The sequence below is a fragment of the Erythrolamprus reginae genome, chromosome 5 (genome assembly GCF_031021105.1).
Source record: "Erythrolamprus reginae isolate rEryReg1 chromosome 5, rEryReg1.hap1, whole genome shotgun sequence".
NCBI classification, from domain to species: Eukaryota; Metazoa; Chordata; class Lepidosauria; order Squamata; family Dipsadidae; genus Erythrolamprus; species Erythrolamprus reginae.
In genome coordinates this window covers 78,931,321-78,944,683 of record NC_091954.1, presented here as the reverse complement: position 1 = coordinate 78,944,683, position 13,363 = coordinate 78,931,321, and the positions used below count along the sequence as shown (strand labels likewise).

At 41.0% G+C, this 13,363-nt stretch overlaps 1 protein-coding gene across 1 annotated transcript in view; it reads left to right on the top strand.

Annotated features, from left to right (window-relative positions):
- The first annotated feature begins 969 nt into the window (after positions 1-969).
- Positions 970-13,363, top strand: part of RBP2 (retinol binding protein 2) — a 46,233-nt gene continuing 33,839 nt past the window's right edge. Inside the window, exon 1 of the mRNA XM_070753283.1 lies at positions 970-1,191. Coding sequence (XP_070609384.1) covers positions 1,152-1,191 — 40 coding nt within the window. The 5' untranslated portion in view covers positions 970-1,151. The remainder of the gene's footprint in view (positions 1,192-13,363) is intronic.

The window sequence follows — 13,363 nt, the reverse complement described above, 5'->3', positions numbered from 1 at the left end:
TGAGATTATAAGGAAATTCTTGACCGTGCCAAATTGAATAAAATGACTGGGAATCAGTTTTTCTGATTGGTTAAAAAACAGGGAATCAAAAACAAGAAATGTGTGATAAGGATATGTTATAGTTTTATAGAATGTAAAAGATTTGTATGTAAAGAAGACCAAAAATGTAATATAAAATTCCATAGAAGAATGAGCTGAAATAGGATAAAGAGTAGAACAGAAGTAGAAATATATGATGAAAAATTGAACTATACTACAAATGTATTAAGTATATTCAAATAAAATAACAAATAAAGGGAAGACTTATAGGCCGATCAACAGCTATAACTGAAATAGGAACTGTGCTTTCTGTCTCTATATGTTTGTATGTTCTGTAAAATGTTTGTGTATATAACAATTAAAAAAATTAAAAATATAAGCATTTGTAATGGGCTATTGTTCTTTTTGTGTTAAAAATCCAAGTGATATCATGCAGATGGCATGATGTCATAAATTGATTTTATAATCAGTTTTCTGAACACTTTTAATCATGCTTTTAAGATGCATCAGTAATTAAAATAGATTAAGCTATTGCTATGTTGTGATCAAGATGCAAAGATTTAGTCAGCATTTAGATTGTAATTAATTTGTTGTTGAACCTTGTTGAAAACCACAAATTAAAGCAAAGAATGTCCTTCGACTGCCAAAATTCAAAGTGAGCGGCTAATCTGATAAGGAATATTCCAAAACAAAGTTGTAACATAACGTTTTTAGCTTGGTTGAAGCAGAAATACCCACAGACTACTCAAAACTATATTCTTTCAAGACTGCAGCAATATTTCAGAGAGGAAAAACTCTGAACTTGCTCTTTCCCTCTTGTAGTTAGAAATGTTGATTTCCTGCAAAGGGAACCTCCCAGTCTCCTCCCCTTTTAAACACTCTGTGATTACACACTGCGCACACACGGCAGTATTCAAGGCCTCCCTCTACGTCTGCATAACTGCTCTTGTCCCCCATGCATTCTTTTCATCTAGAATAGGATCCACAACCTCCCCCTCCTCATCAGACCCAGACAAGGCCCTAGCTGGTTGTTCTATATTCTCTGCAGAACCCTCAATCTCCATCCCTTCCTCACCCTCACTATCTTACTCCTCTGAGAGCCACACAGGCCTATGATGCTCAGATGGACCCAGTTCTTCCTCTTCAAAGTCTGTGAGTAAAAGAACTGGCACAACAATACAGTACTTAGCTTTATACTATTGCACACATCTTAAAGGTTGGTGTAGGGTTGTTTTTGGTGTCTTAGAGTTGCAAAATGCGCTTCACCTCCCACACTAGTGTGAAGATTGTAGCTTTATTGGTACTTTTGCTGTGCTCAAGCTGTAGAGGAGGCTTCAATGGCAGGGAAAGGAGACAGCACAGGTGCCTTCAATTTTGCTAAACAGTTTGCTCTTCTGCAATCATATTTCATTGAAAAGTAAATGTATGTTAATCTTATGCTAATTAATTGACACTGTTAATGTACTGGATACAGTTTGTAATTTAGCACTAATTAGAAGCCTTTAGCTAAAACATCGGCAGGAGTGAAGTTCACTTGGACCATGAAGACCCAAGCTGATTGATATTTACTTTGCAGTAGCTCCAAAGAGATTATTCCTGAGGAACAGCTGAAGTAAACTGTAGTATTATCACTGACCTCAAAAGAATTTTGGCTATAGATCATGGCTAACATTGAAGCTGACCCTTGATAATAACAGAAATGGAATACCTAAATATTCTCTATTTTTTTCTTTAAGGATTCTGTTTACAAGAGTTATTTGTTTTTCTAAAAGCTATTTTTGACATAATCCAAGCAAAAACTCAGTCACTGAAAACATTGGCTGTTTGCGCTGAAATGTTTTTATTCCAACACTGTGACTGTTGTTTGCTTTTTTGGATCACCAACATCATTACAGTCTCTAAAAGAAACAATACAAGATGCCCCAATAAACAGCCAGAATAGATTTCAGTTTTATTAAGATTTGCTAAATTTAATCATGAGCCTTATACTTGCCTGTAAATTGGCAGCATATGAAAAAACAAACACAAAGAAAAGGCAGGGCAGGTCTAGAGAGACAATAACAGGAGTTGTATATTGAATAGAGAAAAAAAAGGCAGACGGAAGACTTAGGATATGAAAAACAGCAAAAACTGAAAACAGCAGAAACATTAAGAACATATTGACAACTGATTAAATCCAAACACATCTGTGCAGTTATGTCTTCTTAAAAGAAGGGAGAATACCTTCTGGCTAATTTTGGAAAAATAGATAGATTTGTAATTCCTAGTTCTGCAGCCCAACCAACATAGCTACATTAGTTTGTGTTCTTTTGCACTAAAGATAGGCAAGAAAAAAGATACTGGAAAACAAGGGGTTTTGGCCAGAAAATGAGAGCAGAACTTTATTCATTTGCCCATACATTCTGATCACATTTAAATTTCATCTGCGTGTGATATTTCTTTTAAAAAGAAAAACTTAACTCTCATAATCAAAAGAAAATTATTTTGCAGAAATTTTTTGCAGTAAAATACTTTATCTTTTTTTAACACTCTGGCTTGTTAGTAGAAATTTTTATATCAATGATACCATACTTGTTCTATTGTGTCAGTATCCAATGATAGAATGATTGGCATTGAAAACTATCACGTCACCTCCTTGACTTGAAGCTTTCCGACCATAAAATAAAAGTACATGCCATACCTCAAGTCAAACCATTGGACCATCTTTACAGTGTACAGAAATATCAGCAATTGAAGCTGGCACTTTGTGTTAAAAGCAAATGTTCTGTCAGTGAACTGCAGCCCTATCCAAGGCTTTGAAGGTATATAGAATATCTTTTAGTTCCTATCAGTTTTTACTATGTCTGTAACATTCGGTCATTTTGGTAAGCTGAAGCAACAGCCAGACAAGAAGAATGGGTTATGCTGCACAAAGTTCATGAGTAGAGTTAAGAAACAAAAAAAAAACAGAGAAGACTTAACTTCTCCAAACCAGGAGAGAGATCAAATAATGCACCCGGTTTCAATGCGTCTGGTCATAACCATGCCTTGAAGGGCTTCCAGAATGATAACAGGGATAGAGTTAACCTAACTTTGCATAGGGGGGGATACATCACAACAGAAATGGTCCGCCTCCTGGGACCCATAAAATATCAGCAGTTAGTACCCACAACATGCTTTCTCTGTCAAATGGGACAGGCTGAAGTAACTGGGGAGCGGTAGTCTCTTAGACCAGTGTTTCCCAACCTTGGCAACTTGAAGATATTTGGACTTCAACTCCCAGAATTCCCCGCCAGCAAATGCTGGCTGGGGAATTCTGGGAGTTGAAGTCCAGCTTCAACAGGTGGGAAGACAATCCTTAAACATAGCCTTCAGTATATAGGAGTTAATGAAAGTATAATAGGGTGGATCTGAGACATACAATTGATTATAGTAGTGATGCATAAGAACACAAGTGTCATCATGGTCTCTTTAACAGTAGTTTAGGCATCATGGAATTGGGGAGAAAAAACAATATCCTCTTTCATGTCTGCAGATCACTGGATCCTACATTTAACAATCTTTCCAGGCATTCAGAAAAGTTAATAAAATTTGAACAATGAGGAAATGAAAATTATAGGTGATAGTAAGTAACTATATTTGATATTAAGGGAAACAAGAGAAACCATTGAATTTTCAGATCACAGGAGTAAAACAAAATCTTGAAATCTCTCTGGGAAATTATTGTTAAATAGACAAGGAGACATCTAATATAGAAGAATGTTTTGAAGCCTTGATCTGTATTCATTTCTAAGAGGAAGGGAGAGATTTAAGCGAAAAACAATATTGCCCATGTTCTTAAGGTTCAAAAGAAGAAGAAACATTTCATAGAGATGTGTCAGGCCCATTCATGCTGTCAACCAGATAGACAGATTGCACCCGGAGGCAATACAACGTGTCCCTTTAAAATATAATTCTCCAATGATTAACAATCATCTATTCTTACCCCTTCTCTACTTCCAAAGCTGTCATCCCCATATTAGCATCACAGGCTGTCTGGAAAAACTGCTTAATGTTTAACTTTTGTAAATGTTCACACTTTTTTATTTCTTTTTTAAAGCTGATTTGATTGGGGAAAAAAACCCTGTTTGTAAAATCAAAACAGACTGATGTATCTTATTTTCAGAGAGCTTTTGACATATAGGCTTGAAAAGAATGTTAATGCTGCCTGTGATGTGAATGAATAAATGTGACTGAATTTTCATTTACTACCTATGACTACAAAACAAGAGCCTTAAATAGATAGAACACCATCAGGGATTGGAGGGAGGGCCCCTCAATTTTCTATCTTCTTCCTATCATAATCTCCCACCTTTCATAAATTAGAGGTGTGGGATTTATTCATAAATGAAGAGGCGAGTCACAGTTCAGCACCTTGATTGTCTGTTAGTTAGAACTAATACGGACTGCCGGCAGGTTGCAGGGAAGAAAATGAATAACCACCAGCAAATGAATTCTTAAATAAATTTGGATGACATGCAACTGCTTTGTCATACCTCTCTTGTTACATATTGATGTATGGAGTACGAATTTGTACAGCTGCCAATGATTGGCTAATTCCATGATGGGAGAAATAAAGTGCTATCCACTGACAGCAGTTTATTTCTCCCGCTGGGGGATCAGACAATCATTTGCGGCTGTGCAAATTCGTACTCCATACATCAGTTATTAATATTATTATTATTATTATTATCATTATCATTATCATTATTAATTAGATTTGTATGCCGCCCTTCTCCGAAGACTCGGGGCGGCTCGCAGGATACAATTTAAACAATACAACAACAAATCTAATCAATTAAAAATTACAAACTAAAACCCAATATATTAAAATCAGTCAGCCAATTCATTCACAACCACACATCTCATTTAGTAAAGGGGGGGGTTTGATCTAATTGCCCCATGCCTGTCAGTATAAATGAATCTTAAGACTCTTACAAAAGGCAAGGAGGGTGGGGGCAGTGAGAATCTCTGGAGGGAGCTGATTCCAGAGGGCCGGGGCCGCCACAGAGAAGGCTCTTTCCCTAGGTCCCGCCAGACAACATTGTCTGGCTGACGGGACCTGGAGAAGGCCAACTCTGTGGGACCTAACTGGTCACTGGGATTCATGCGGCAGAAGGCAGTCCCATAAGTAATCTGGTCTGATGCCATGTAGGAAGTATGACAATACACTTGCATGTCATCCAAATTTATTTAAGAATTCATTAACTGGTGGTTATTCATTTTCACTCTTGTATGGACGTCAGTTGGAAATGGACAGCATCTTTGTCAATTTGGGATAATTTGAGCTTGGAGAATTCAATGAAATGAACATATCACTCTGAGATAGATTCCTCTCCCCCCTAGGGTTGGATTGTGTAGATGGTTAATACTTCTTTGAGGGATTGGTGCTATGGCATCAGTTATAGTTTTGCTAAAGCAGCTTCGTTTTACCTTTTCCTGAACTTTAGGTGACAGCAAGGAAGCTGACATAAATAATAGTTTTAAACTCCTACTAAACTAGTAAGAGTAGATTAATGAAAGAAATATCTTAATCATTATTCTGGGTCTAGAAGAATAGGGTCTCCAGCTAGTTACACGCTAAGGTTGTGCATTGATGCATGAAACCAGGAAGCAATTCAAGAAAGATCAGAGACCAAACTAAAATGAGTTATTAACTGCCATGGAGGTGAGTCAATTTGATTCTGCAATTTTACAGATCAGCAAAAGGCTGAGGAGATGTAGAAGGAATGTGAATGAGCCCTGTGGCAAAGGATTTTAAAAATCTGCAGGAAGACTCCCTTCTCCAGACCTTTTTTCCAATCTTCCATACTATATAGCTGTCATTCCCAACACCCCAGGTTGAGTTCAGCCATCTCAACTCTGGGCAGTATGTGTCCTGCCAGACTCTGGTAGGAGCCTCCCAAAAATTCAAAGGTACAAATTTCAGACACACACACTTTTGAAAATTCAAAACAATGTTCTTTATCACAAAATTCAAAATAAACTAAGCACTCTTTTTGTATTGCAAAGAGCACTCGTCCCAAAACAACCTGGTAGTTTGTACAAGTCCCTTATCAGTGTGTAAGTACTTAGCTTGCAGCTGTGAAGAAAGTCACAGCCCTTCTTCTTCCATGAAGTGAAACACACTTTGCTCTGCTTTGGTTTTAAAGTGGTAAAAAGTCAACAAACAAAGGCCGGAGTCAGCAAGACATTCATGAAACACAAGGATCAGATAATTCTCCACAACGGCCAAACCCACACGCTGCTATTTATAGCAGCAGCACTAATTACAGCAGCCCCACCCAACCACAGGTGGCCTCATTTACTTTTGTAGTAATCCTTTAGTTGTTGCTTCCTATGCATCACTCTACGCATGCGTGGATGTGTCATTAATTCTTGTTCAGAATCCAGAGATGATACGGATGATTGATCTCCTTCTGGGCTGTCTGCCAAACTCTCCTCCTCCCTGTCACTCAGGCCTCCTTGGTCAGAGGAGACTTCGTCGGCAGATTCCACTGGGAACAAAACAGGCCTGCAGCATGTGGATGTCTCCCCCATATCCACCTGCACATTCCTTGGGGCAGGAGCTGGGCCAGAGCTAACCACAACAGTATGTATGTTGGTATGGGTGTCTTAATATTTGATTGATTTTTTTTCACAAAGTTTGAGATCAATATAGAGTTACAGTGGTCCCCTCGATTTACGCGTTCTCGATTAGCGCGAAACGCTGCAACGCGGTTTTTCAAAAAATATTAATTAAAAAATAAGTCCGCGTTTTTTTCCCTACACCACGGTTTTTCCCGCCCGATGACGTCATACTGATTGCTGATTGGCCAAAATCTCGACCAATCGTTGCAAACGCAAAAAAAAGCTTTGCAACTGAACTTTTGGAACTTGTTCAGACTTGTTGGAAAATGCCTCCTAAACGTTGTGCACGGAGTGCAGGCGGCGACGCTAAAAAGACCAGGAGGATACTCACAATTAAAGAGAAAATTGACATTTTGGACATGCTGAAAGAGGGACGCTCTTATGCAGATGTTGGTCGGCAGTATGGGATCAATGAATCGAGTGTGCGAACCATTCGGACGACGAGAAAAAGATAAGGCAAAGTTCTCTGATGGCATTCAACAAGGCTGCAAAAAGAATGGTGACGCCTAGAAACAAACGGCTTATGAAGATGGAAGCTGCTTTGTCCCTGTGGGTACAAGACTGCCGCAAAAAGAGCATTGCTTTGGATACAACACTATAAGGACCAACGCACAACAATTGTACAACCGTCTTGAAGACACAGAAGAAGGCGATGCAGATGAGGGAAACGCAGGTAAGGGCTGGGGTTTTTTAGTTCTGTCATTAGATACTGTATTTAAGTGTTTTTTAAGGAAGGAGCAGGGAAGGAGGGAAGGAGGGAGGGAGAGAAGGGGAAAGGAGGAGGGAGGAAGGAGGAAGGAGGGAGGGAGGGAGAAGAAGGGAAGGAGGGGAAGGAGGGAAGGAAGAGGAAGGAGGGAGGGAGGGAAGGAGGGAGGGAGGGAGGGAGAGAAGAGAAGGAAGGAGGGAAGGAGGGAGGGAGAGAAGAGAAGGAGGGAGGGAGGGAGAGAAGGAAGGAGGGAGGAGGGAGAGAGAGAAGAGAAGGAGGAAGGAGGGAGGAGAGAAGAGAGGGAGGGAAGGAGGGAGGGAGGGGAGAGAAGAGAGGGAGGGAAGGAGGGAGGGAGGGAGAGAAGAGAGGGAGGGAGGGAAGGAGGAGGGAAGGAAGGAAGGAGGGAAGGAGGTGGGCATTTACTCTTTATGCTTTCATTCAAGTCACTTCTCTCTCCCTTTCCTGTCATTCTGCAGCCTCAGCCTCAGCCTCAGCCTCAGCCCCAGCACATTCACAGCAAGCAAAGGGTGGTTTGAGAAATTCAACGGCGCTATGGCCTGAAGAGTGTGTCATTGCACGGAGAAGCTGCCTCAGCAGATACAGGTGCAGCAGAAAACTTTGTCCAGCGCACGTTTAAAGGACCTAATTGCAGAAGGGGGCTACCTTCCAGAACAGGTGTTCAACATGGACGAAACAGGCCTGTTCTGGAAGAGGATGCCTTCAAGACTTTCTTGATGCAAGATGAAGCCAAAGCCCCTGGCTTAAGGCCATGAAAGATCGAGTGACTTTGATCATGTGTGGGAATGCAGCAGGCTTTTTGCTGAAGCCAGGGCTAATTTATAAGTCACAAAATCCAAGAGCCCTCAAGAACAGAAATAAGAATGCATTGCCAGTGTACTGGATGCATAATGCTAAAGCATGGATTACAAAACCCCTCACGCGGGACTGGTTTCATCACTGCTTCATCCCACAGGGTGGAGTGTATTTGGCTCGCAAAGGGAATCGATTTCAAAGTGCTTCTCCTAATGGACAATGCTGGCGGCCATGATCACCTGGACCATGAACATGATGGGGTGCAAGTTGAATTCTTGCCACCAAACACCACATCGCTTATCCAGCCGATGGATCAAGGTATTATCCGTGCATTTAAGGCACTGTACACGCGCAATTCTCTTGAAGCATCGTGGAAGCAATGGATGCTGATGACAACTTCACATTGAAGGCCTACTGGCGTCAGTACACATTGCATCTTGTCTGAAGAACATTCAGAATGCCTTGACGGATATGAAGACACAGACAATGAATGCCTGCTGGAGGAAATTGTGGCCAGAAGTGGTGCATGATTACAAGGGATTTGCTCCCGAAGAAATCCAAGATGCTGCAGTCCAGACCTCTGTGAAGCTGGCACAGGCACTGGGTGGAGAAGGCTTCGTTGACATGACACCAGAGGAAGTCAATGGTTTGCTTGATGAGCATGGGCCTACCGCTGACAGACAAAGATCTGGAGGAGCTGACCAGGTCAGCGAGTGAAGAAGAGGAGGAAGCGGAAGCTGAACAAGCTGAGGAAGAAGAAGATGTTGGCCTAACGCTTGAGCGGCTTGCAGAACTGAACAGAGCTACTTCAAATGTACAACGCATGGTGAACTTTGGGATCCCAACATGACTCGCTCTATACAGTTTAACGCCTCCCTTGACAACATCTTTGCACCATACAGATCCATGTTAGCCCAGAAAAAGAAACGGCGCCAACAACTGCCCATGACCATGTTTGTCACAAAAACCAAGAGGTCTGTCACACCATCACCTGCAGCGTCCATTGTAGAAATGGTGATAGAAGAAGATCCCTAGTTATCCCAGTTATGCTAACCCCCACCCACCCCAAAAAATGTAAATAAATATGTTATTGTTCATAACTTAAGAGTCTTATTCAATGTGTACAGTAATGGTAATTAAGGGGATGGGAAATGGTAATTTATGGGTTAAAAGTGTTGGGACTGAGTGGCACACAGTCTGTACAGAAGAATGAATGAATGAATGACTGAGTGAATGAATGAAATTCAAACACAGGTGAGGGCTGGGGGTTTTATTCTGTCATTACACAGTACAGTACAGTACAGTTACAGTTTAAGTGCTTTTTGAGAAAGGAGGGAGAGAAGGGAGGGAAGGAGGGAGGGAGAGAAGGAAGGAGGGAAGGAAGGAGGGAAGGAAGGAGGGAGGGAGAGAAGGAGGGAGGGAGAGAAGAGAAGGAGGGAAGGAAGGAGGGAGGGAGAGAAGGGAAGGAGGGAGGGAGAGAAGGGAGGGAGGGAGAGAAGAGAAGGAGGGAAGGAAGGAGGGAGGGGAGGGGAGAGAAGGGAAGGAGGGAGGGAGAGAAGGGAGGGAGGGAGAGAAGAGAAGGAGGGAAGGAAGGAGGGAGGAGAGAAGGGAGGAGGGAGAGAAGAGAAGGAGGGAAGGAAGGAGGGAGGGAGGGAGAGAAGAGAAGGAGGGAGGGAGAGAAGAGAAGGAGGGAAGGAAGGAGGGGAGGGAAGGAGGGAGGGTTGCCATTGCCGCCAGCGCTGCCCAAGAAAGCCGGGTGAGAGGAAGGAGAGAATGGAAGGAGGGAGGGTTGCCATTGCCACCAGCGCTGCCCCCAAGAAAGCCGGTGAGAGGAAGGAGAGAAGGGAAGGAGGGAGGGTTGCCATTGCCGCCAGCGCTGCCCCAAGAAAGCGCGTGAGAGGAAGGAGAGAAGGGAAGGAGGGAGGGTTGCCATTGCCGCCAGCGCTGCCCCAAGAAAGCCGGTGAGCGGGGCGAATCGGGCGGCGGGGGGTAGCGGCAAGGAGCCCGGAAAAATCACCATTGCATTGCCAGCCTCCGAATTTGCGGCGCTCCACCTTCTGCGCATGTGCGGCCAGGGCGCGCATGCGCAGATGGTGTTTTTACTTCCGCATCCAGTATAACGCGGAAATCGGTTAGCGCGGGAGGTCTTGGAACGTAACCCCCGCGCTAACCGAGGGATCACTGTATATTGTTGCTGAATCTTAGTATCCTCTGCGGCTCACTGCATAAGATTAAGTTATTGCTCTGGAGACTGGCAGTTACTCTCCTACATTAGTAAAGCACAAGGCAGTAAACTGATTTAAGAGAAAGCAAGGGCAGTTTCCTTGGAGCTATATACCTGTATAAGACATAATCTTTTAAAGAAGTGGTAGTGCACCTTCTCTTGGAGATGATACCTTTCAATCCAGTCATATATTTCATATATATAGATATACAGTACTAGTTTTTTTTCTCACCTTTATTGCTTTATAAGTAACTCAAGGGCGCAAACAATATAATACTTCTTCCTGTTTTCACATTTATCCCCAACCTTTTGTGTGTGTGAGTGTGGAAATGTCATTGAGAAGATAATGGGGAATCAGGTACACAGGCTCCTAGAGAAATCCAGCCAGGACTCAGACCACTCATAGATTCAAAATAGCACTGATCTTCTGATAGATAACCATTTTGTTTCAGTATCTTTCATGAATGCTTTTTATTAAGGATCTATTCTACGACTGCATTGGTCCACCTGCCGCCAGTTCTTCTTGCTATATGACCAGCCCATTTCCTTTTCAATTCTTGATGATATCATATTTTCTTTTGTTGGAAACCTATGGAAGATGTTTATTCTTTAGTGAATATTCTCACCAAAATGATGATGCTTATGAACCTTCATCAGGACCTTGATGCCATAACTATGTCCCTCTTGTCAAAATTATCATTACCACCCTAAGCTGAAACATGAAAATGGATGCTGGGAAGATTTTAAAGAATAGATGGGCTGAGATTAAATCCTGTCAAGACAAAGTGGCTGTTAATTGGGACTAAACGCTATCTGGTAACACTAGTCTCAGTAATTACTCTTAATTACTTTCCTTCTTTCTGAATAGATGGTTCATGACCATAGTTCCCTCTAAGCTGAGCAGTGAGCAATCGCTCACTTAAAAATCATCATCAACTCAGAGTTTTCCAAACCTGCCCAGAAGCCGAGAGGGAAAGAGTGAGAGGGAAGGAGAGAGGAAGAGAGAGAAACAGATAGAAAAAAGAGAGGAAGGAAAAGAGAAAGAAAAAGAATGGGAGTAAGGAAGAGAGAAAGAAAATCAAAATCTAATTGAAACTAGCTCAACTATTTAAGTGGCATTTTGATATTGATAGAGTTGCCCTATTATGAGCTCACTGTTATAGACACACAGTACAGTATTTTATTTTGAAATTCTCTGAGGCAAAACAGGGTGCGTTTTTTATTTGTTTGTTTGTTTGTTTATTTATTTATTATTTCTGTGCCGCCCAGTCCTGAAGGGACTGCCGCTCAGACACTATACTTTTCGCCCCCCCCCAAAAAAAAATTAGAGGGAACACTGTTCATGACTTTAGGGTCCACTTGGACTCTCAGTTCTTGTTCATCAGCAGATAGAAAGTCTAGTTAGGGAAGCCTCTGCCCATTTTAATTTAGTGCTCCCATTATGGCCCTATATGGATTGGGAGCATTAAAGATAGTTACTCATACACTAATCAATATCTGGTTAGACTTTTGCATTGTATTATATTCAAGTCTACTTTTGGAAAAATTTGGAAACTGCCACTGTTACAAATGCAATAGTCAAATTGCTAGCAGAACAAACTTACTATTTCTGAGTTTTCTATTTTAAGATCATTGCATTGGTAGCCACTAAGCTTCTACAATCAATTCAAACTGCCACTTATTACCTATTAAGACCTAAATGGTATATATTAAAAGTACATTATTAAGTATATTAAAAATTGCCTCGTTATGATCTGAGGACTCAGGAAAGTCAATTGATGTCCTAGCCTTATATGAGCTACAAGGGATGCTGATTATATGCTTTATAATAATCCTTATGATATGGAATATCTGTAATTATGGAAACCTTTGAAAGACCTTTGATGTCCACTTGAAAACCATCGTGGATCCACTCTTAGACAACTAGACACAAGAACAGTTTTTTCCTAAATGCCACCACTCTGCTAAACAAATAATTCCCTCTGTCCCACTGTCAAACTATTCACTAAGGCCGCATTACTATTACTGTTAGTATTCTCATCATTCCTTTCACCCATCTCCTCCCACCTATGACTTTTAGATTGCAAATTTGACTTTTTATTGTTTTGTATCCACTTTGTTGTTGTAAGCCACCCTGAGTCCTTCGGGATTGAGCGGCATAGAAGTGAAATAAATAAATAAATAATAAATAAATAAATAAATAAATAAATAAGTGTTGTACCTTATGATTCTTGATGAATGTATCTTTTCTTTTATGTTCACTGAGAGCACATGCACCAAAGACAAGTTCCTTGTTTGTCCAATCTCACTTGGCCAATAAAGAATTCTATTCTATTCTATTATTCATTCATTCATTCAATTTTCATTCAATTTTTATGCCGTCCTTCTCCTTAGACTCAGGGCGGCTTACAACATGTTAGCAATAGCACTTTTTTAACAGAGCTAGGCTATTGCCCCCACAATCCAGGTCCTCATTTTACCCACCTCGGAAGGATGGAAGGCTGAGTCAACCTTGAGCCGGTGATGAGATTTGAACCGCTGACCTTCAGTGCCTGCAGTATTCTATTCTATTCTATTCTATTCTATTCACCACACCCAAAGGCATATTTAGCCCAACCATCTTGTGTTTGATCACAATGGATCTATGGATTTAGTATGATTAAGGATAACTATATAACTATTAGTTATGTTATTTTATGGAGTAAGAGATTGCTTATTTTTGTTATCTTCCTTATCTCTGGTGTGCATTTCCCAGAGACTTGTTATTGGGCTTCTATGTAAATATTGTTAAATAAATAGCTATTGTTTACATAAAGCAAAAGTTTTTGTTGCATACCAGTTATGAAAAAAGATGCCTAAATTCCTGACATTTGGGAAAGAGAAGAAGTGAGATGGAATAAATGCTATGAATATGCTGACTTTATTAAGGAAAG